Below are 26,628 nucleotides of genomic sequence, written 5' to 3'. Positions count from 1 at the left end.
CTGCGCGCGCTTGTCCATCTCGCCGTGAATTTAACAACACCTCCTAGCTCAAATCAAGTGCATTTATTTATTATAATTTATTATTATTTGAATATTCATATTATTTTGATAGATTATTTTAGTATGATTTAATTATGAATTTATTGATATTATTGTTTATTATGTTTATATATATGTTTTGATAATTATTTTGAATTTATGTACTTAATCGATATTTTCATTTCAGTCAGTAGCACGCATGTGTGTAGAGCATACATAAAAATATCGACCGAAGGGAGAGTAAGTCGATATAGTGGGGATAAAAATCAAAATTTTTCTCCAGCCACGTGGTGCACTGAAATAATTATTATTTTATCGTTTAAAGGATTAATAATTATTATGTTTATGTTGATAAATAGGAAATATTATTTAATTTATTTTTATAAAATAACTCAGGTCGTTTAATGATTTTAAATATTTTATTTTAATTAAAAATTTCGGGTCCGAGGTCATGAGAGGGGATAACACGGGAGTGATACCCCTCCCTCGGAAAAATCAACGAAAAATAATCAGAGAGGACCGGGATTTTGTAAAGATAGGACGTGTTGTTGTCCGTAGTTATTTTTGAGTAAATTGTTCTGGCCTAGTTGCCGTAATAACATAATTAATTAGAGTTTATTTAATTTGGATAATAAAAATATAGTTCATGTATTGTTTATTATTGAAAGTTCCAGAAGTAAATTTTTGTCAACGCCGGTAAGTCAATTGTATTATCATTTGTTGCATCGGCTATCGCTGGACCATCGTTAGAGTTGATCGCGATAAATAATTGATAAATAATTGAAACTGAGTTTTTTTGTAATAATAAAGTGAATTTGTTCGGCGTACGTCCAATAAGTTTTGTACATATGTACGTAGACGCATCGAACAAATTCCTTAGAGGATTAGACAAGGGTAGCAAGTGTGGCTCCTTGTCTTACGCTAGTATTTTACGTATTATTTTAATATTATATTTCAGTATTTAAAATATTATTTCTCTAAGTGAAATTTATTTTATAAATTAATGGTATGCAACCCAGTGTTGCTAAATATATCTTGAGTACCCGCGTCTTTCTCTCCTCAGAGTAAATAATATAAAATAAAGAAAAAGATTAGTATTATTTTATTTGTTTACAATCTATATTAATTATATTGGGTAAAAATTTTTAATTTGTAATTTGGTTTCTCAAGTGGATAATTTAATAATATTATTTAAATTGAATTGATTATTATTGTAACCATTTGTTGAGTTTATTTAAATATATTTTGAATTAAATAATTTCGTAAAAGGAACCCAGTGATAGCCAATATTTATTTGTTTGTTTCCTGGATATATTTAGCAGTAATTATTCCTTATTATTATTTTTATTCATTATATATTTGTTTGGTTGTCATTCCGCTTGGTGCATACATTCTCGCTCAAGATTTTGTCCCGTAATCTCTCCCCTGATTGGTTATAATTTTCGACTGTTTTGTAAAAACGGGCTGGCGCCCTCGTGCACTAACCCAGCCTAAGAAGCTGGTCCAGGCACACCTTTAAATTATTTATAATTATTTATTATTTTTAGTTATAATTATTATCGTTATTTATAATTTTTTTAATACACTTGGGTGACCACATACGACTCCGGGTTTGTTTCACTTCTCAGTCGTGAAAATAAAAGCGGTTTATGTTATAAGTTAAATAAGTTGACGCCGTTGAGTAATAATATGTATATATTTTTATTTTAATTATATTTATTTTCCGAGTCCTTTGCAAATCGGAAATCATCAAATGAATAATAAGCTGTTATTTTATCGAAAAAAAAAAATTATAAATTGTTTTTCAATTCTATTTGAACAAAAAATCATTAAGTAATTTTTGTTTTAGTCAACCTCACTCAACCCTACTTAAAGAATTATTAAGATGAACGTTTGAGACTTTTACACAATAAAAGCCAGAATAAAATTAATTACAACTGGATACGTCTGAATTACACTGATTAGTGATGTAGGGGATCAATTTTACATAAACGGAGGTGAAATATGTATCACTTTATGATTCAGAATGTGACGTTTATAAAACGTCAGTCATAGCTAAAATGAAGAGTTAATAATGTCGTCATTAGTCGTTTTACTGATGACGACATAGATTTTTTACTTTTTAACTAACTAACAAGAAAATATTTCGTTGAAATAAGTAAATTGAGTCATAATAAAAAAAACTAAATTTTAATTTGGCTACTCTTTAACATATAAAAAGTAGATTTAGGCTCCAGGGTCTCAACACTGATCATTAATAGTCGGCTAGAAGAAAAAAATCTCTGCAATTGTTTTTTTTCAGCCTACAAAAAAGAAAACTGCTTAACTGTTAAAGCTGACCTAAATTGGCGGATGATATGGATTTATTGACTTACATTAGATCTTGAACGGCTTAATGATAAAAGTTGCTTTGGTTTGAATTTTCCTATTCAATCTTTTAAATAATAAGAAGAAATGACATCGTAACATATCTTGAGCAAGAATATATATTTTATCATTCTCTTTATAGAAATACGAGTTATAAAAAGTCGTTAGAGACGTAATTTATTTATTCCACGTTCGAGCATTCTGTAATTGTCAACGGCGTCTCAACTTTTCACGATAACACGTGCGAATTAGTTCATAAAAAAATTCAGCAAATTATAGCAAGCACGTTAGATATGTTTAAGCGATGCAAGACTTTTTAAGTGTTCAAAGCTCTTTTCAGTTCCTCATAACTCGAGCCTTTTTTGATTATCTCCTGTCTACTTGTTGACGACGATGAAGTAACATTCATCCGTGTCCTATGTCACTTTATGTCACGATCACATTGCTCCTTGTAACACTACGGCTTTAATATCATGTATACTGTAGTCAGCAAACGAGACATGTCGACCTACGTGCCGATGATTTTACACATGGAAAAAGTTCTTTCAGAGGTAAGCAATACAAAATTGGCTAGACTGGACATTCTCTTACTAGTTCGTCGTCATCGTCGAAGATTTGCAACAGTTACCTATTTTCAGTGAGCAGCTATTCGTGATTACTAATTGAAAATCGTTAAAAGGGAAATGAGGAAGCTCGATGATCACTTTAATATAAATGCGAGTAATTCAAAAACTAAAAATAAATTAAAAGTAAATTAGTACTCATACGCAAGCTGATCCACAAGTTAATATCTTAATGTCTTGCATAAATTTCAAAATTACATAATGGTTAAAAACTATGCATACAAGTTATTTATAAAATTCTAAAGTTATTTGAAACCATGCTGCATTTCTTATCGTCTAATTAATAATGGCTTTAGGATTAAATTAAGCTATTAAAAAAATCAATGATTATTGAATAATTTAGTGATAAATTCTCGTTTATTTTAAAATTTTAAAAATTAACTTCAGACAAGTTATAATGGGCACTAATGTTTTGTATAAGTGGTAAATTAAATTAATTCATAATCACTATGAAAATTGTCAAATTTAATCGACTCGTTTAAAACATATCGTACATAAACAATAAGACAAATTTTTATTTATTAAGACTTGAATATATAATGAAATTTTTAAATCAATTTAAAAGTTAATGATAAATTATTGAATAGATGTTATTTTTTCAAATTTACTTTTTGCTTGCTCATGAAATATACGATCACTTTTAAAAGAGTATTTTTTACCCTGTAAGCAAGCACTATTTGAAAAACAAAATAAAGAAAGTTCATCATACCCAAGCTTTCAGCATTAAGCAATTTTTACTGTGAAATCCTCTCATGTATCTTTGAATATTATGAAAACTATTGAATTAATCAATTATAGAAACTTATCGGACTGAAAACCCAATGAAAGTTAACATTTACTAGCAAACATGAATTTTATAAACAAACGAAAACAATCAATTTTCTCTATTTTTTTTTAAGTTTTAATTATTAAACCTTACATAAAAGATATTTGTGTATAAACCGTGGAAAAGACGATATAATACAATACAAGGAGCAATATTACTCAAGCTGTTTATACTGTTAAAACATTGTGCATAAGCTTACACACACACACACACACAGACGCGCGCGCACACACACATATGTATATATATATATATATATATATATATATATATATATATAGTCGTTGAAACTTTGTAATTACACAAATTTTCGTAATGAGGCCTGGGTGAAGGTATAAGAGAGTAGAGGCCGTTCGCTAAAATGAGGAGAATATATATATATATATATATATATATATATATATATATATATATATATATATATATATATTTACTATAAAACATTCACTGACTGCTACGAGTGTAAAAGGGAAAGATAGTGATTTGTGACCTGTTATAGTAGATTCCATTTCTGAGACTCTATTCAAACAATGAAATTAGGTATTCATAATATTTAGTCCTATAAGCTCACGTTATTCGTGCTTAGCTGCATCACGGATGATATAACGGAATAATGGGGCTAAGTAGGTTACCGAACATGCATCAAAAAATTAGACGAGATTTGCCAATATCACTTAAAAAAGACCATCATTTTCTTGAATGTCCGGGATACATCAACATTCTCTTTCTTTGCTATAAATAGTTGCGAAATGTATATATTGCAAAGAATAGAAGCACGAGAACGTGATGATCCAGGATTTAAATGCGATGTTCCACAAAAGTTTACGATAAAATTTATTATATCGTATGCATGAAAAGAGGCTACATGTAAAAGACATGCAAAAGATAGATCTATAGATTTATTGTAAATCTAATGTACATTAAAATTAATTATATTATTTACTCGAGTTAACTTACATGCAAATCACTTAGCCTAGAAGTTTTATTTTATGTTTTTTTTTTGCATAAATGCATGTTTCATAACAAAATTTTATACATTGGAAAAAAAAAAAAACATCATCAGATGTATGTGACATGTAATCTTTGTTCTAAAGACACAATGCTGAGAAAAAAAGTAGAAAAAAATAAAAGATAAATGTATGAAGTATAGTACGGATATAATCTTAAATGACTTGCTGGGATGTATTGTCGACTCATCTCCGTTGGAGAATCTTTCATACTTTCTGCGTACAAACCACTTTCTCCTCGAGCTCTTCTGAGATTAAAATATCTCTTTACGTATTTACGTTATGATTATTACTTACACTTCAATGCAACCACTTATCTTATATTAATGAAAAATATTTATAGTAAACAAATATGATTTGAAGATTCGATAATATGGTAGATTTAACTTTATTTTTATAAGTATTTTAACAGCAAGCAACCTTGACTGTGAGGCGTCATATAATTGATTATGAAATGTCAACGTTATCCATAAAAGGTTATGTTGAGTGAACATTAAGTGAATTATTGTAATGTTGTTGATCATAAAAAAAACTGCAGAATAGAGTAGTTAAAAGTTTTTTATCGAATGACTTTCAATTTTAAATCAGGAGATGAAATTTTGTATTTATTTTTGTGTTTTTACTCTTCTAGCTTACTTCCTTGCTTAGAAAATCTCATAGAATCCAATAGATTCTCATAAATTCTCATAAAGATTTTATAAGAATGAATGAGTTCTATGAGAAGTGTTATAGTTAAGTATAGGGCCTTATACATACAGCTATAAGAATCTATCGGATTTTTTAAGCAGGGTTAACAGACAATTTCAATCAATTTCGATCATCATACACCCTTACCTACTTGGAAAAGCTCCCATTACATAAAAATTTGCATATTTTCTCAAGTCATCTCAAACAGTATTATAATCTAAAATTTCAATCATTAATATATAATTATACAACAAATAATTGAATACATCATTAATGTTGGATAAGTAAAAAGTAAATAATGATGAAACATATCAATTATATTTGAAATTTTTAAACATTATCAACAAAAGAATTCTCTAATGTTGCTGACGATACTAATAAAATCATTATAGATAGAAAGTCATAACATTCATTGACTATACCAGATTCTTAGGTATCACAATATATTAATTGCGGAAATGATCAAAAAGTGGAATAACGCGGTATATATACGTGCCGCGTAATGAGCTTGAAATACTTTTCAAAGACTCATCGAATGAACTACCGCAATTTTTACTTGATACATAATTTCTTAATATAATTAATTGTTTCCTCAGTGGATTTTATTGTATGTATCAAGAATTTTTTCATCAAATTGGCACGTGCAATTAAACCAGACAATTGATGCAAAAAAAATTATATATAAAATATTAACTAGTATGAGGAAATGATCGTAAATAACATAAGTAATATCTTTGTGACATATTATCAATTAAATATAATACTATATTACAGTTAAATCAAAAAGCAAACATATTATACAGGAAATAAAGGATTAAATACCAATTATACTCCTAGCAAATCACACAAATTTCATTTTAATACCAAAAAATACAACACTTTTAATTAGATGCAAAATATGGTCTAATGTATTAGAATCATTACTTAGAGGAAGTATACATGATTTTAATTGATAAAAAAATTCCGGTGACTGCTGGGCTCAAGAACCTGGATCATTCCGATTCAAAGTCTTTGATGCTATTTACTGCGCTGACCTACGCATGTGATAGCGCAAGTGTAAATAGTATATTCATTATGATACCTAAAAATAACTGATGAAGAAATAAAAAATCCGTGATGTAATGATTGACGTACTCTTTGTATAGATATATTATTGTTCTGGATAAATACTGACTCACGTAAATAGCGACATACACCCATGCAACACCGTACATGATCAAGTGTATATATATGATTACTTATGATTAGCACTAGAAGTCATTTGATATTGAATACGAAAGACAAAAAGTCACGGATGATCATGCATTACCATTTATGATCATGCATGACCGTGTATTAACAATGCGAATACTCTTGCATCAATTATAAACGTTGAGGCAGGGATTGTAGGTAACTACGTATGATTAAGCATGATGAATAACAGCTTCACTTGTAGAAATTATAAAAATATTGTTAGCTCATTAGTGAAAATCATTAAGTTGTGAGTGAAAATTATAGTACTAAATTTATTAGTGAGAATCCACTAATTTGTTGTTTAAATACTCTGATTATAAAGTGAATATAGCTTCACTAACGTAATTAATTAAATTTTCACTGATTCTTGTTAAGAGAGAACAGTGTTAAATTAAATAAATTAATATATACTATAATCATATTAGTTAATTTATGTTGAAACATAAGAAGTTATCTAACACATCATTTATGTTAATTTAGCATAAATATTTTGATTTTTTTTCATTATTGATTGCGTAAGCATCAGATACAACACAAATTTAATGGCGTGATTACTTCTCTATCTTTTTTTGTATTAAATTAACACAGATCATATGTTATAAGTATGTAATTCATTGAATATATTCTTGGAATATAGCTGACTACTACTTTGTTTGAAATTTCAAGTGACACTGAAAACGTGCTGTTCTCAAAACTTTACAAAAAAAAGAAAAATCCGTCTATTGGTTGACCCTGCGGGCCAACCCCAAAACTTCCCGCTGTATTCAACCTCAAGGAGCTCGAAAACATTATTGTGAATACATTTTCGAGCTCTTCAAGCTCAAAAATACTTTTGTATGCCATTGTTTTCGAAAAAACTCGTTTTTTAGTATTTATTTCTCTTACAATATCTCACGAACGAATTAACCGATTTTGATGGTTGAGGTGACAATCGACGCGTTTTAATAAATTCTAAAGTTGATCAGATTTTGAAATTTTTACGTTCAGTTGTTTCAAAAATATTCGCAAAAAAACCATATTTTACCATTTCTTTCTCCCGCGATTACTCTTGAACGAATTATCCGATTAAAATGGCTAAGGCAGCAATCGACGAATTTTATTGAGTTCTGGAGCTGGTTAGATTTTGAAGTCAATCGTATAAGTCGTTTCGGAGAAATCAATCAAAAACTTAAAATAAAAAAATTTTTTTTTCATAATTCGCCAATATTTTCGAGTCTACTGTATCAAATGATCTGAAATTTTCAGAAAAGTGGATGGCCAACAAACTCTTTCGATTACCGCCTCAACCGTCTAAATTGGTTCATTAGTTAAAAAATTATAAAGAATTTACACACCCACCCACCCACCCACACACACACACACACATACACACGCACAGACACATTTATCTTAGCGAAAATTTAAAAAAACTTTTTTTCAATGTATGTATGCTTGTATAATACCGAGTAAATATTTGTTCAATCTTAGTAAATATTTACTACAACCAAGTAAACTTTCGCAAATAATTATAGAAATTTAAAAATCAAGAAAATATTACTCGGATGAAGTATATTATTTATCATCATCAAACAAATATTTAATCGGTATTATGAAAACAAAAGATATTTGTAAATAAAGTACTTATGAAAATTTTCAATTTCGATAGCGGAAAGTTAAGAAATTTCTAGAACCAAGATCATTTTTCTTGTTTTAAATTTATTTTTTTTTCTGTGTGTCTTCTTTTCGGTAAGAGAATTGTAATTCATCGAGAAACCTCATGATTATTAAATTTAGATAATTTTAATGCAACTTAACTTGAGAAACTCTCAATCATCAGCCTAGCAACTGATTTCAAAGAAGAGAAACACGAATTAAAACTCTAAATTATCTTTTAAAAGCTCGTCTTCAATTAATGCAAGCTCAGAGGTAAACCTTCAATTTTCCCAGATTATGTGATATTTTCAACACACTGATTGACTAGATTACGAACTTTAGAATGTTGTTTGGACCTCTAATAAAATTTTATGCATTCTAAATAGCAGTGATTGTTAAAATTTTTTATGGTGATCTTATTATGATCCGAAAGTCTCACACTGTCTCTTTACTATAAGTTATTAAAGATATTTAACGATTGCTTACACATAATATACGAATGCAGATTATATTTGACACTCTGATACTTTCATTTCTATGGTTGCTTTCATTGTTGACAAATAATTCTAATGTTTTTATTTAAAGTTTGAATATTTGATTATAAACAAGTATGATTAGTAAGAAATCAGTATCAATTATATTTCTTTTCGAAAAGAATTATTTTCAGTGGTTACTCATTTTGATGATTTCCATGCAAAACTTTATCTACATTAGAAATATATGTTTTACTAACCCGGATGTCAATCGTAAAATTAACATAATTATATATAATTATTCTTATTATTATTTTCATTAACCTAAAATTTACTTGAAACTATTGTATAATTTATTTTGTACATAAATATTATTCGTTTATGCAATGCGACAATTAAAGTTTGAAATAATATCCTTCCGGGTGCATTGAACAATCAAAATTTAAATCTTTTATTGCAGAGAGAAAATAGTGTCTCCGAGACGCAAGAGTGCTGCTGCTAATGTTGCACATGTCACGGATGAAAAAGTCGAGAGATCAACGTTCAATCAAGTGAATCATGATCAATAAAGAAAGTTTAACTGATAAATGGTTAATTCTCACTACTGTGAAAAAGGAGATTCTATTGTGGCCTATTGTTTGATGCTACATTTCAGTTGAGTAATCGTTGGAGAAAGTAAAGCTTAACGTGGAACAGTTTAACTGCACATCAACAAGCATATATTTTGCAGAGATGTAATGATGATCCCGAGTTACTCTCATTTGTGCATAGAAAAATGTAGAGACAATAGTACTGTCAAACTTTTTTATCCTATTTTTGTCAACCAAATAAATCAATAACCATAAATACAATGTGTTGATTTAAATGCACTGCAAACAAATTTTGGACTCGGTGTAGTATAAATGACTCGGCGTAAAAATTTTGGTGTGGAAATTGCACTAAGTATTACGTTAAATTTAGGCTGTATTACCATAATTGGTGATTACCATAAATTTTGAGAATAGCTACCATAATATCATGATAATAATTCCCATAATATTTAGAAATTATAAAACTTTTTTTTTTTTTGTACAAAGCGTTTTTTTTTGTGTATATTACAAAATATTAAAAAATTGTAAGTATACAAAAAAAACGCTTATTACAAAAAAAAAAAAAAATTTATTATAATTTCTAAATATTATGGTAATCGTTACCATAATATTATGGTAACGATTGCCATAATGTATGGGAATTATTACCATAATATTATGGTCACCATTACCATAACATTATGGTAACCATTACCATAATATTATGGTAACCATTATCATAGTTACATGGTAATGATTATCATAATTCCATAGGAACTATTCCGATACCATATGAGAATTATACCCATAATTATCGGAATGATTACCATAATATATATGGGTGCCGTTCTTATAAGCAACATTTCGAAAAAACCGGTTACCCTGTGTTATAGGAACCATTCCCATAATATATTTTAACTGTTACCATAATTTTTGCTCCGTGTAGATCGATTCAAAAATTTAATCAGCTCTAAAACTTTATAAGTTGCGTCGAATGCCACCTCAACCATTAAAATCCGTTCATTCATTCAAGAGAAACCGTTAACAAAAGAATCAAAAAAATTTCTTTTTGGTTTTTTTGAAATTTCTCAAAAAAGACTAGATAAATCAATTTCAAAATCTGATCAGCTTTAGAACTCAATTAAACGCATCGATTGTCACCTTAACCATCTCAATCGGTTAATTCGTTTGAGAGATGTCGATGGAGAAAAATAGTAAAAAACGTTTTCACGACAAATAATATAATGATAAAGTGGTCAGTAAATACTATCATTCTAAATAGTAATTCTTTTATTAATAATCGAAACTTGAATAGTTGTAGGATAAATATTAAAATTTATTGTTTATGCAAAGAAAATTAATATTTGAGCTTTAAAAATAGTAACTCTAACATTTAAAATTTATGATACTTATGATAAAGTTCATTGTTTGGAACGGTAAAATTCCTTATATTGGCACCCAGCCTCCGGATTATACTTTCTAACACTAATTTAAAAGGTTTCTTTTTTTCTGTGCACCAAAGTTAATATTATTTGATAAAATTCAATTCTACAATAGTAATTATGATCAATCTAAAAAATAATGTATATCTTACAGTGGTATGCAAATAACGTGCATTAAGAGAGCTTGGAATACTAAAGATTAATAATTTTTAATGATCCCTACTCTTTAAAAGTTAACTAGCGAAATTCACTTGCAAGTAGTAAATATTCGCTTATTTATAGAGATAGCAGTGCTACTTTTTGGAATAAGTGTTACGGCTATCACTCTAAATTAGTGAATATGTGCAAATTTAGTTTTAGAGAGCATGTATATTGTGTAAATAATTTTGTTTTACTAATTATTGTGGGTTCTTTTATCTATTTTTTTTTTTTTTTAATGATGAAAATAATATTTCTAGTTACGTCTTGAATGCACTAAAATTTTTTAAAGTTCCACTTTCACCTCAATTAGATTATGCTTATAAGATATTGAATTTATCTACACGACATATTTTGAGCATCAACTAAAAATTACTTGAGTAGATAAATTTTGGTTTTATTCGTTAAAGATTATGAAAGCTTTATCATCTGTGTATAAACACAAACGAAGCTCAATTTTTCATTCAAATTATTAACTTTATATTCAATTTCTAGTGATAGAAAGATACTGTACGTCTCATTGATATTAATTAAACAGAAATTATATTCTTTAGTATCATTTAATATGTGAATTAGCCTTCAAGGGTCTTATGACAAATCAATAAACTTACGCCAACACGCAATCATATAATACTAATAACACATATTACACCCGGAAGAAATTCAATCATATATCATTTAACATCATATATTTCTCCTCATAAAATACATGCATGAATTATTTAACTATATTTATAATGATATTTACACGTGATGCTCGTACCTGGAAATAAATATTTTTATTAAAGAAAGGAAAAAAATACTTTCAATACTTGTGAAATTATTTTCTAAACGTAATTTTCGATAGGAAAAAAGTGTACAATCATACTAAAAAAATAATTAATTCATCACCATAAAAGTGGTGGTATTTATGCATCCGTCTGACTTGTACTTAACGATTTACTGCAATTTCCAAAGCTCTTTCGGTATTATATTGTCACGTTAAATGTAGAATAAACTAAGATAGAGTTAAGAGTTAAGTGTTAGACTAGCAAAAGTAAAGAAATAGATAAGTAGAAACGAGAGAAGAGTATACTCACTATCTACCGACAAATTACAAGTAAAATCTGAGAGAGTAGATGTGGTGCTTCACCAACCGCGTGAGATTTCCTCGCGGATCGTGAGCAAGAGTTTCGCAATTATAAACGAGTTGCGACGTAAGGCGAATAATTGTTTCGCTTCACGGAGTGATAGGCTTACTCTAGTATCTATAAGCTTTCGAGAAAACAAATAAAATATTACGTTTAATGATAATTAGGAATTATATAAAATAAAGTGAAATAAATTATAAAAAATTTTCAATTAAAATATATTCAATCTTTGATTTCTTTTTTTTTTTTCAATTTAAAGTTAATGACCTTACTCTACGTTTTTCTGCGTTCTCTATCTTACAAATTGAAACAACTAATATTATAATAATTACAAGCGACATAATATTTTCTATTCAATACGTGTGTATTATCATGAGCTACCAAGAGTAGTTGTATATACCGTGGACGGCTAAGTGCAATCAAGGTCTCTATAGAGTTGTATGTGCTGTAAAAGTAAGCTAGCACGAGACTTAGTGATCTGTTCGTGCAATCTGCATTGCATTTCATTCCAACACTGTCACGTGAATGATTGTAATTATGCTCTACAAAAAAAAAGTATTAATGTTAAGTATTATTCCCTATTTTTTTCGATAAATTGATATCGCAACCCTCTCTACATCTGAAACGACTTATACAGGTTCATTAATCATAAAACCTCAGAGAGGTCATTAGACATGTTCTCAAGCATTTTTAAGCTCAAAAAAATATTTTGTAAAGCTCGCATTGTTAAAGATTGATACAAATATATACATATCCCGACTAAAATTTTTTATAAGGATCTGACAAGGTCCCAATCAGGGTATTCTGACGAGGAACTGACATGGATGTAACGCTTAAGACCCATTAGGTCTTTAGATCCTTATCAGGATTACATCATCAGGCCCTTACCAGGATATCCTCATCGACTCCTTATCAGGATTACCTTCTCAGATCCTTACCAGGATATCCTCATCAAATCCTTATCAGGGTCGCCTTATTAGTAATTATTTTAAAAAATATATAAAATTGGTAAAAAAAAAATATAAGAAAATTTTAATTTGATCGGGAATGTTATCTATTGTATTAAGAGTATTAATTAGAGGAAGTAAACATATTTTTTATTGATGAAAAAATCCCGATAAGTGCTGGGTTAGAACCTGTGTCCTTCCAATTCAAAATCCTTGATGATATCCACTGCGTTGACATACATATGTTATTTTGTAAGTGTAAATATTATAGTCATTATGATGTCAAAGAATAACTCATGAAAAAGTAAAAAATACGTGCTGCAATGGTTGACGTGATTTTGATATAATATTCTATTGTACTTTGTTTAACTTCTAGCATGTAAATAAAATATTTAAAGGGATCGGATAACTTTTTTTTTTTTTAAAAAGGATATCATGATAAAGTCCTGACAAGGAACTGGTCAGGTCAACCCGATGACAAATGACTTTTTTTTTTAAATAGGATATCCTGCTAAGGTCCTGACAAGGAACTGGTCGGTTCAATCCGATGACAAATAACTTTTTTTTGAATGAGGATACCCTGATGAAGTCCTGATAAAAAACTCATCAGGTTTGCCGTAATAAGGTAAGACTTATATTATCCTGACAAGGTTTTTTACGGTACTTCAGGCAAATCAGGAAAAAATTCTAGTCGAGTATATACTTGTAGAGTTTCGTTATAAAATATATTACAGAGAACGCTGAAATCTACATCTTATTATTTTGTAAATCCTTCATTGCCTTCTTTAATATTTATCATGAAACTGAACAAAGTAATAGAATTTATTTTTCTCAGCCTTAAGAATACAACAGTCTTATTAAAATAATATTGTTTATATTGACAATATTAGTTACAAATAGTTATAGAAAAAAAAATACAAAATAACTTCACTTCGGTTTGTTTTTTTCTTAATTTTCAAATTAGTTGTCTAAAATTCAAATATTGAAACATCATTTAAGAATTACGAATTTTTTTCGAGTATCGGCTCCAGCAAATTTTCGATCGCCTATTAAATATCAATATTGAAGCTTCTTATATAATATACATTAGACAGTGTCAAAAAAAAAGTTTATTTTTTATTCTAATTGAATAAATCTCAAAAGTTATTTTAATAAAAAAAAAAGTTCTCCTAACATTTCAGCTGTACATCTCAAAAATTGACCTGGTACATGACGAGGAGGGGGGGGGGTCGTTCCCATTTAAAATACATTGAAAAAAATTTGTTTTTTCTATTTTGTTTTTCCAATTTTTGAATTCAGAGATCTCGTAGGGAATTGATGAATTTTCTTGATTGATGAATTTTCTACAAAAAAAGTTCTCTTTTGTTATACGCTTAAAGTTGATAGAAAAAAAAATTTGGGGGTTGAAACTTAGGGGGAAAAAGTCGAATTTTTAAGATAAAAAAATTTTTGTTTTTTATTCGTTAACTAGCAGGATTTTTTTTTTATTATTTTGCAATTAAAATTCATATAGAGAATTGAGTTATCTATGAAAATGGTCCTTAGAGTCATTTTGATAGAGCTCATATAAAATTATATAACTGAGCTTTAAAGTTGAGAAAAATTTAATTATTCAGAAACAATTTTGCAGTCTAATAATATTTTATAGGTTTATAAATCTAGAGAACATAAATGCAAGAAACTTTAATCATCAATGTCAATAACAATAGAATTTTGTAGAATTAAAGAAAATATGAAAAAAACTTTTCCTTTTCCCATCCTAAAATTTGACTTTTTCCCCCTTAGTTTCAACCTCTATAATTTTTTTCTATTAACTTTAAGTGTATGACACAAGATACCTTTTTTGTAGAGAATTTAATTTCCTACAAGATTGCTTGATTCAAAAATTTTTTTGACATAGTTGTTTACAAAATAGAAAAAACAAATTTTTTTCAATGTATTTTAAATAGGAAAGCCCCCCCCCCCATTGCCGTGCACCAGCTCAATTTTCGAGGTATAAAGCTGAAATTTTAAAAGAATTTTTTTTTTATTAAAGTAACTTTCGAGATGTATTTAATTAAAATAAAAAAAAAAATTCTGATAGTCTAATATACATGTTACATACATAGACATTTAGCGGGGGAGTGAGAAAGAAAGAGAGAATAAAAGAGATATAGTAGTGGTGAAGGCTGAAATGTTTTAAAATAGATAAATATTTATACCGAAATCGTGAGTTTGAGTTATCCCTAAGGCATTTCCTTTTATGATGAAAATTGTATCGGAATAGGTCAATCATGTATATATATTTACTATGATGTAAGACGAAGAGCCTAAAGTGTAATCCATAATGCTGATTAATTCAATTCCGTCTCGATAATATTGACATCAAAACATATCTTAGTCTACTTGACAACTGCATATAAATGTTTTATGAGTTATGCTTATATGTATTGTCTTTAAAAGCCTCAAGCAATGCTAATGTTGTCTAAATCAATAGATCTAGTTCATTAAAAATTATTATTAATAATTATTTTGTGCCAATACAGTGTATATAAGGTTTCTAGTACTGATTAATATACTTAGCATTATTAGAAATAAAAGAAATGAACACAATGAATTTAAGTTAAAGATAAATGGAAAGTTGTGTCGAAATGTTAGTTTTTTTTTAGTCGACTTGACGATTGTAAATAATGAATGAGGGTCATAATGACTAACAGTTTTACTATCAAGCATTATAGAATATGTTTGGTGATAAATATTTATACTCAAACTATACAATAGAAAATCTTAAGCTACACTCAAAAAAGTTTACGTTATTTTTTACACGAGAAACTTGTAAGAAAATTACTATAGCAATAGTAGCATTAGAAAAGAATAGAATTATGGTAGAAATAATCGATACCATAGAAATTTTTTTATATCCATCTAACAGAATTTGCAATTTGCATTATAATTTTCAGAAGGCAATTGATTAAATTTTATTTTAGAAATGTTTGCCAGTTGCATTACAATTGATTCTGCTAAATTAGAATATGCGATAAGATATTCGTGAAAAATAAAATAAAATCAATAAATTAAAAAAATTCTGATTGAAAAAAAAGCTGAAAAATGGGTTAGGTGCATCCAATAGCTCAACGTACATGCAATCACTTAGTAACAAAATATAAGCATGTTAATTTTGTACTATAAATTGTATTTTATGTATTAAAATAAATTACCATTACTAATAATAAAAACAGTTTATGTACTAAATTTATCAAAAATTTCATAAGCATTCAAATCCATGTCTATAATTGTATAACAAAAGAAAATTTACAAGATGTACGATACTCCAAAGTTGTTGTTGTACAATACTTTTATACATCATCAAGAAATTAATATCTAACGGCTCTGAATTATTTTTTCTCGTGACTAGACAACTGATGAACCTCCCATTAAAAAAGATATGACTAATGTATGTAGCTGTTTTGTCGAACATCTGATTGACTATTTACAGAATACAAACATATAAAATTTATGTAATGATACACATAAAAATAAATATATGAAAAACCACACGTGCGTAACATAAACTAGAGGTTTACTATATTAAGTGACAGCCATCCAATTTCATGATAGACTACACTTTTGATTATTACCAAATTAGTGACTAATACACTAGATTTCATTAAATGCCTTTCCACGAATATTTTTTTTACCTTAGCCAATAAATAAATTATAGAAATACTTTTATTCTACTGTTTATTGCACCACCTATACAATAGATTTTATGTTCATTGAGTATTTCAATTCCTTTACTTTTTTTTTTGTTAACGACTAAAATTTTATTTTTGCTCCAAATGGTTTTTAAATATTAAAATGGTACTGGGAGTTTATAATGATACACCTATCAACAGGCGAATAGGTATTGTTATGCCAAATAAGTAATTACGTTTATTAATAGTCCCACCCAACTGGAGAATGTAAAACGAGCTGAGTCGAGCTCTCTAAGCAAACGCCAATATAAAACTTTTGCATGGTTAAAACGATTGATTTATATGAGACAGATATACGGAACCCACTTTCTTAACCGATGTTAACGATTGAAGTTCCTGAAGTGATTTTCTTTTTTTTTTTTTTTTTTTTTGAGTTTTTTTTTTTTGAGTTTTTCATGATTTTCACTATCTAAATTCTCTTGGGTAGTACAACTAGCCAATGATTGGTAGTAATATGAAATAGTTCTCCATATTTATGCGAAATGAAGTGATTCATTTACAATAGAAGTTCATTGTACAATCGTGTTTGAGGTAGTAGATATAGTCTTGAGTGATTCGAAGCAAACAATGAAATAAATATTATACTAAAAAATTGACTCACAGACTATGTAGTTTTACTCAATTAAATTGATTTTTTTTAGTTTTGTTAGATTTATTTTTTATTTTTACTAGTGCAATTAATATGAATTTACTGGGATTTGTCTAGATATCGAATCACCTTTTACGACAAAAAATAAATGTTCTTGGCTAACATCAAATAAATGAGACAACATAAATCTTAAAAAGTAAATTGATTTTATGCAGTATATTCGAAAGCAACTTTTAGTAACTACTTATCAAAACCGTGAAAAAATTAACGATTATGAATCAATAAAACAAGTTGCCGGTGACAAATTATGAAAATTTTTCTTTCACGATATCTATACCACTAGTTTAAACAACGTCTTATTTGATTAACATGAAATTCTTTTTTAATTTATACGTTAAAAAATTGACTATCTTTTTAACCTATATAAAATTACATGCAGCATTTAAAGTTTCTATAAGGTATACAAACAATCAAAAAAGAATAATCTTTCAACATTTTATCTCATTCTAAAACCATGATTAAAGAAGACGATTTGTGACGATTAAAAACGATCATAAATTTAATCGTCATTAATTATCTTTAATAATCATAATGTAAAAAAATTTTTGTTTTCTTTCGGGACACGATGAACTCTCTCTAAAATCATATTTGTATTGGAGATTTTGAAATTCAAGGCTTATACAAGATGATGAGAATGCAATCAAGGGTAAGAAGAAAAAACTAATGAAGGATTTGAAAATAGTTGAGAGATTGGCTTACGTAAATTATTTGGTTTGGTTTATTAAATTACTGACAATGTCTGGAATTTTTTGATCTTCTTCATTTCGTTTAAACGTTGCACTGTTCAGCTCTATTATCAGTCTCGCAAATGAGCCATAATTCTGATTGTTTTTTTGTAAAGTAGAATATTCTCTAATGTATAATATTATATATGAGAAAACAAATTTCATTAAAAAAAAAAAAAAAAATGAATATTATAACGGTATTGCTAGCATAGTAATTTTTAATACTAATTATTTTAACTTCTATAATTATTCTAGTAAAAATATTACAAAGATTTTAAAAAATTTGGTAAATCCAAAAGTGCATGACCCTTAAAGCTCATTTGATTGTGGAAAATATATATAAAAACAAAAAAAAGAGTTGCAAAAAAAAAAAAAATTGTACGATAAAAGATTGAAAGACAATTTTTTTTTCGTTCTGTCACACTAGAAATTTAAATTTTGCTCCGAAAAATAATCAAATGTATTTTTCGGACAGGCGTGACTAGTGTGAAGAAAGTATATGTAAAAAACATATATATAGATATACGAAATTAGTTAAGTTCTTTTTATTAATCTCTTTTGGCCCTAAAATAATATTTTAAAAAAGAAAGTGATCCAAATAATGGCTTTTTTCTCGAGTTTTTGTGTTTATGAGTTACGGACACTTTTTCTACTGCTCGATGGGAAATTTTTTTTTTTATATTTTGATGTTTTCTTAGTTATTTAATACATTAAATTGGTCTTTATAAGTCATAGAATTAATCTTTATTAAATTCTTCATCCGATGATGTGTAACTTATTTAAGCTCTGTGGACTAACAAGAGTAGAACAGTAAAAGCAGTGGTGAAAAAGAGGAAAACAGAATTTTTCAATCGTAAAGCACACTCTAATGCTTCGCATTAAGAGTTGTGCCAAAATAAATGATAAGTTGAATGATGAAAGATAAATCGATAAATATGTGTAAATCAAATGCGATATTACTTGAGGTTCACCAGCTACGTCAATACAAAGTTTGCAAACCAACTATGAGTTCTAGTTATCGCGCCTGGGGCGGGGAAAAAAATTAACCTTGAAACCTGACTCCTTAAATCTTGCACCATGCCACTAACCTAGTGAAGTCTTCTATTGAGAGGCAAGCTCTCTTTCTTGCTCTCCCACTTTTTTTTTCTGGATAGATATAGAACACTAATTTTTTTACTATCCTGTCATTATAAAAACAAAAAAAAACAGATTGATAGAAAATGATACACTTTAATTTAAAAATAAAATTAATCACTCCAACATTTATTATACTAAGCAATGATTTTTATAAATTGCACTTCACTTTTCTGTAAAACATGATTTTAATTTTTATTATTCTAAACCACAAATATAATAAGTACATATTACACCAAGTATAGAAGAAGAGACCTGTTTCAAATTTGATAAACTAGTATAATAAAATTTAATGTATTTTCTATTATTATTTAATGCATTCTGAGTCTCATTTTTCTCCATGTATAGGAACGTGACAATATAGTCACAATACATAAATAAGTTCTTTGTAGCTGATTTTCATTATCATTTTTATTACTAAATTATTGTACTTTCATCTCTAATCGTATATATTAGTGAGAAAAATGTAAACAATAAAAAAAAAAAAGTTATTCAGTAATTAGTAAACGATTCTGAAAAAAATTAATCTAGAAAAATGAAATCTGAGGATATACAGTATGTTTTCTAAATTATTAATGAAATGAATAAATGTAGAATATTGTTATTTTCATGAAAAAATATTAATTATTATATATTGAGATTTTTTTAAATACAAAATGCCTCCAATTTTAATTTTTATATCTTATAGAAAACTATAACAATAGTTGATAACCATCATATATACTGTCACGTGCGCGCAGGTTATTACTTCTTCATTGGAGCGTGTTAAAGTCGTTAGAATAATTTTACAACGTGTTGCAGTAAACACTTGTGTCATGTATATAACAGAGAGACTATTGAGAAAATACAATTGATTTAAATTGTTGAAAGCTGAAGGAAAAAAGTAATTTTTTCAACCAATTGTACAATAGCAGTAGTAAGATCAACAACTTAAGTACAGTATTTTTTCATGAGCGCCTCGAGAAAGTTGCGTAGTATTTGATAATTAAGAATAGAAATGAAAGGAAGTGCACTAAGAAGAAAGATAAAGCCTGAAGCAGAATTATCATGGTATATACCGTAATTGGCATGGAAGAATGTGCTGACGTTGATTATTATAACAGTCAGAAAACAAAAAATCGTATGATAGAGAAAATTCATTTTAAATAACCCTGGATGCACATACGATATGTATTAATATTTTTTTAACTTTTAATATAACTATTTTTATCTTTGTATTAATTTTATAGGCTTCATATCCATTAATTTTTTGTGATTACATTAGAGATAATTCAAGTTAATTAAACGATTAATTAACCTTTAGATCGTTCACGCGGAACTAGTACAAGATCAATCGACCTTCGCAGTAAAACGCTTGCTGCACTGCATGCATATGCTCAACTTTCTGTTAATTGAATATCGATTTCAGCAGGTCAACTACTAAGTCTGACGTGATATATATTCATTAGAGATAAATTATCATTTTAATAAAATATAACGAAGAGATATTAATTATCGATGTACTGTGAGAATTTTGACAGGTCTTGTATAAAAAAAAAAATTATAACCAATATAAAGAGAAATAGCATAATTGAGCACTAAAAAATTTTAAATGCTACAAGAAATCAATAAATTGTATGTGAATCAAAAAATTAAGATAACTTTCCATCCGTATTTGTTTAGACTACGGCATACTACAGTGAAGTATGATGTTTATACTCAGTATTAAAAATCGTTTATTATACTTTGAATACCATCATAAGATCATATTATTTATTTTTATATTGTTATACATTACGCATGGTCATATTGTAGCTCTAATTGTTAGGCATTATACTATTTAGTGTTTTGTAAGCTACAAGATTTTTACACTGAAAAATTCCCATTCAATTTTACTATGGGTGCATTGTAACCCCGGATCATAAGAAAACTGGTACAAAATTTACAAGTGTCCGATAGTAAACGTATGCGCATAGGTCCTAACCGTGTCGTCTGCGCATACCGTTCACTATGGGACACTTGTAAATTTTGTACCAGTTTTCTTATGGTCCGGGGTTACAATGCACCCATAGTAAAATTTGTTGGAAATTTTTCACAGTGTAAAATTTGTATGAAAAACAATGTTGCTGTTAAATTGAACACTCTATTATCTTGTATATAATTTCTAATAAGAAACGTAATGAACGTGAATAAACAGAACTTATGAATTCTCATCAGTTTGAAGTAATTTCATTATAAACAAAAAGTTTAGTTTCAATTAATTAGTTACATTTGGAAGCTTAAGATTTTAAGTTAGATGTAAAAAGCCAGCAGTAAAATCTGGAAAATTTACTAAATTGCATTTAAAGAATTTCGAAATTTGCAGTGGAAAAAAATAACTGTAATTAATCCAATAAAAAATTTCGAAAGTCAATTATACCTATCATTCCTCTTCATGATAATATTCACAATAAACTATTTTTTCTCTTCACGTTTGTATGGATTTCAGTGATTGCAAGTAAATATGTCACTGATCGGTACGATAGATCAGTGTCAATGACAGGATTACTGATGCTATACCTGCTATTATAAAGACCATATATTTATAAGCGTCCGGGTCATGTGCTCGTGGCCTCATCGTATGAAACAACACACTCATAAAAATTATTATCATTCATATAACATTAAAAGTATAAAGAAATAAGGATGAGCTACATCATCATATAAAACTGTGTAATTGACATAACAACATGAGTATTAAATTCAATACTTGTGCTATTTCAAGTCGCGTGAGTATTTAAGCCAGGCCTACAGGTTGTTCACAGACATACACGTGACTCATATAACGCAAGTTTTATACACGAGACACAGGAGACTTTTCCTTGCTATCAATTTAATATACTATACTACTATCTCGTTCTTATAGGCACTATTATTATTATACTTAACTTTTATGTGGCCGCGTTATAGAGGAGATCAATATACACGAGTAAGGCCCAAACTAGCACGTGTACATAGTCTCGTGCAATCACGTGTAGCACGTGAGTTAGTCGTTTACTCTTGCACACGTGAATTATTATTATTTTGCGATCCATTTCAACATTATTTGTATAGAGTCGCTTAGGTACGTTATTAGTTGTGTGGATAGACTATTACAGCCAGTTTAACATATATATATATATATATATATATATATATATATATATATATATATATATATATATATATATGAATTTCCATTGAAAATATGTTTTCAATGCAGATTAAAATAAAATAATTTTGTTTTGCCGTCAAGTTTAAGAACAATCACATCTTTTTAAATTTCGTTGTTAAATAAGTGCGTGTATTACAATTAATTCAATTAAATATTTGTTAAAAATTTTTCTGTGTACCTTAGGATGTAAATATTTAATTGTAAAAATTTATTTCTTGTGTTTACTTCTTATAATTTACAATTTAACACAAATGATTTTTTGTTGCAATGTTTATGAATATAAGGTTAGGTGATTAATTAACGCCGCTATTTATTTGTGTGATCGCACAGAAATGAAGGGGTTCGAACTGAAGGGCTATCAGTGACAAACAAATTTTTTTCACCTAAAAATGGTTTTAAACTCATAAAATGTTACTTTTTCCGAAAAAACATGTTAGAAGAAAATGTTTTTTTTGCCAATGTGCTATTTAATGTAAAATCTCATTTTACATGTTGATTAATACATTGTGGGTGATAAATTACCGAAATATTTTTTATCTAATAACGCTACTTCAATCATTCTGCAATCTTAAATTTAATATTTTGTACTGAAACTGGTATTTTTTTTTCTTTATGTGAAAAGTCAAGATATCACTATGGACTACTTTTACGTAACATTCTATTTTTCTAGAGACAAAGAGATTTTAGAAGTTCTTTTTTATTTGGTTTTTGTACGTGCAGTAATTAAATTAATAAAAGAACTACAATTAACTAAATAACTTTGATGATTAATTGATGCAGTAATCGTATGTAATTAAAAAAACTCTTCCGGCATAAAAACGGTATTATACTCATCTATTTTATTGATTTAAAATATTTTTTGTTTAACGATCATAAAAATGTACTTATCTTCCCTGCTATTATTTTATCATTTAAATGAAATTATGCTGATTGATTAATATTTGCAATGGGTATTTTGTTTTCAAGTGAGATATTTCAAATTCGATTATAAGTAACTGTATAATGTGTATAAAACTTTAAACTGATCTTATAAAACATAATATTTATTCTACCACTAAACTAGCGATAACTTTTAACAATGAAGAGCAATTAGTAATCAAATAAATAATAAAAGTCAAATGGAATAAGGAATAAAATAACTAATGATCAAGCAAAAAAACGGTTGACACCAAATTGGTAGAATTGAAATATAATATCATTTCAAAACTATTAATACGAATAATTTTTTTGTTTTGACCTATCTGATTTCGACTTGATTATCATGAAAAAACGATATTTTTAACATGATTTGAGAGCCATTACTACTATTGCCAATGAAATCAATAATTTATTTCACTGCGTATAATGAATCAAAAATTATTTAGTGCATTATCATAAATATATCATTTACAAAACTGACTTTCACGTTCATTTAATTCAGTGAATTTAACTTTCCTTTATAACTTATTTCTCATCTATATTTTTTTAATTAATTCACATGAATTAACACAAGTAAAGTCAAGATAAAATTAAAAAAAAAAATGCAAATAGTATTTTAATAAATAACTTAGGTATGCATATACACCCTGAAATTTGAAAAATAGATATAAAAGAATTTGTTCTCACTCACTTGATAGAATCACTCGCGATGGGTATCCCGTGGTAGTCCCAAGTACATCGAAGACTGCTAAAGTCAATAGTACTAAATAAACTTTCATTATTTCACTCTTGGTATATTCTTCAGAGCAGTTCGACAACTGTGTCACGTTTTTCAACGCCCGTTTTTGTCAAAGAAAAAATGAAAAATTTTTCACAAATCGATTATTAGTCATCCGGAAAAACTTTTTTATTGTTGTCTTTTTTTTTATGATTCAGAAAATCTTTTTAGGCCAAAGTTCAATTTTTTAATATAATCTTCTATGATATATTATTATTTTTTTTCGGTATCACTAATTTTAAATAAACAAAATATAAAGAAATAATAAAAAGTAAGATATTGTCGGAGCTCGTTTTGCTGACGCACCATGCAGTAGTCTGGAGCGCCGCTAGGCGCTTTCACCAGTTTTATATTCCGGTACATAAGAGTAGTACCTCTTCTCTGACAACGTGTTTTGTAGAGGTGGGATAGCAATCCTGATGACTCGTGTACAGTATATACAGTAGTAGTAATTGTAAATAGTGGTAGTTTATTGTATTAAGTATACTCCGTCGATAATCACACTTTATCTCATTTTTTTTTTGTAATTTTAATTTATGTACATGAATTATCATAAAGTTTTAAATTTTAAATGAATGAAAAAAAAAAAAAAATAGAAAGAAAACAGATTGTATCAATACTTTCAAGCAACAGTAGAACGTCACGCTGGTTGACTAATTCATATAACGAGTTCACACTTAAAGTACCACCTTGAGAACATCAGTCAACACACTTTCAATTGCCTAATTTAATTTTTGTGCTAACTATCATTATCATAGTCATAATGCAACAACAACAGCAATTAATTGTACTATGTTAATAGCTCGTCATCTATCATAAATGAGTAAAAATGTAGAAAGATGAAAAAACAGAACTGCCTAATGCTTCCATAATTCATTTACAAAATAATTATATATAACAGTTAGAGGTATAATGATTCTATAGGTATATAAAAAAGGAATCTAGACTAAATATTTAAATATCTAATTGATTTTACGTAGCCAGTAAAGACGATCTTATGTCGGCGTTAAGTTCACAATTTCGATGTATTGTTCTAAACCTCGATGGAATAAACTTTTCACGGCTATTACTTTACTCTACGGCTGTCATTGCCATTTTGTATGGCAGTGAAGATTTTCATCCGCTTAAAAAATTTTTGGTAAACAGAATCCAGCCATAACGGGAGTGGTTACATAGGTAATAATTATAGTGGATGATGCTATGTCAGTATGGGCGTCTGGATCATACTGTTAGGCGGTATCTACAGCAGACAATTATATTTAAGATTGTAGAATTACTTATACTAATGTTTGAGTAGCACTCAAAGATATTTACTTAAAAAATAGGCTGCGTTCGAATTACAGTCTTTAAATATATTGAGTAGAAGTATTATAAGATTCAACACTATATTTATAGATAGAAAAATACATGAAAATAGAATATTAATCACTAATCATGCAAATATTAATAGCAATTATGTTTTGTATTCAGTATATAATTTTTTAAAAATATTTTTCTCGATTAAGAACTTTGAATAAAATTCAATAGGAATTACAACATTTTTTTTTTTTTGTCATTTTTATATAAAATTTTACTCTTCTCTATTACACTGTTACGATCTAGCTTTAATTACATTTAAATAAAAATTTTAAGAGTTTTTTTTTTGAAGTCTCAAATTATTTATTCACCATGGTGGGCAAATAAACGATTCGACACTTCTTGGAATCATAATTAAATTAATAAGTCGTTACCTAGTTGGTGAGATTATTACTTTTCACTGCCAACAATATAACGGAAATCGCTTGCGATAAAAGAATCGACGTGGCTCGCAAATAGTCTAAACTTATGTCAATGCATAAGACTTGGACCACGATGGTGTTCACCGGAGTAACCTGAGATGTGACGTAGCAATAATTAACTTTTTATATTTCATTGTACTCTGGATAAAAATCCAGAGCAGCCAGTCAGTTGATGAACATCTTAGGCCCCGGACGTACATCTGGAGACCAACTGGCTCCAATCAAATTTTTAATTTTCAAAATGTATTCACATTCATATAATTACAATGTTTTAGTTTAATTCTCGAACCCTACAAAATACATCAACATAAGAGAGAGCTCAGCAACGGGTGCAGATGGGGTCGATTGACACCCTAACGCTACCCATCTGGTAATTTTTCGTAAAACTGGATTATCCAGTATGTAACAGTGGTGCTGTGACCAGGATGTTGCAAGGTCTCTCACTTGCTCTAGAAAAAGAGTTCAAAGTAAAGAAAATTTCTCTATCTGAACTATAATTTTCTAAGTTAAAGTGAAAACTTTCGCTACGGACTAATAGTTTATAAAAATCGAACAATGCTGTATGAT

General features: G+C 28.1%; 1 protein-coding gene across 1 annotated transcript in view; it reads right to left on the bottom strand.

Moving 5' to 3' along the window:
* The window catches only part of LOC103576932 (uncharacterized), a 63,425-nt gene extending 38,845 nt beyond the window's left edge, over nucleotides 1-24,580 (bottom strand). Inside the window, exon 1 of the mRNA XM_008557383.3 lies at nucleotides 24,197-24,580. Within this exon, the coding sequence (XP_008555605.1) occupies nucleotides 24,197-24,284 (88 nt within the window). The 5' untranslated portion in view covers nucleotides 24,285-24,580. The remainder of the gene's footprint in view (nucleotides 1-24,196) is intronic.
* Between the last annotated feature and the right edge of the window lie 2,048 nt (nucleotides 24,581-26,628).

This window comes from Microplitis demolitor, chromosome 9, assembly GCF_026212275.2.
Source record: "Microplitis demolitor isolate Queensland-Clemson2020A chromosome 9, iyMicDemo2.1a, whole genome shotgun sequence".
Classification (NCBI taxonomy): Eukaryota; Metazoa; Arthropoda; class Insecta; order Hymenoptera; family Braconidae; genus Microplitis; species Microplitis demolitor.
This window is presented reverse-complemented; position numbering and strand designations above follow the sequence as displayed.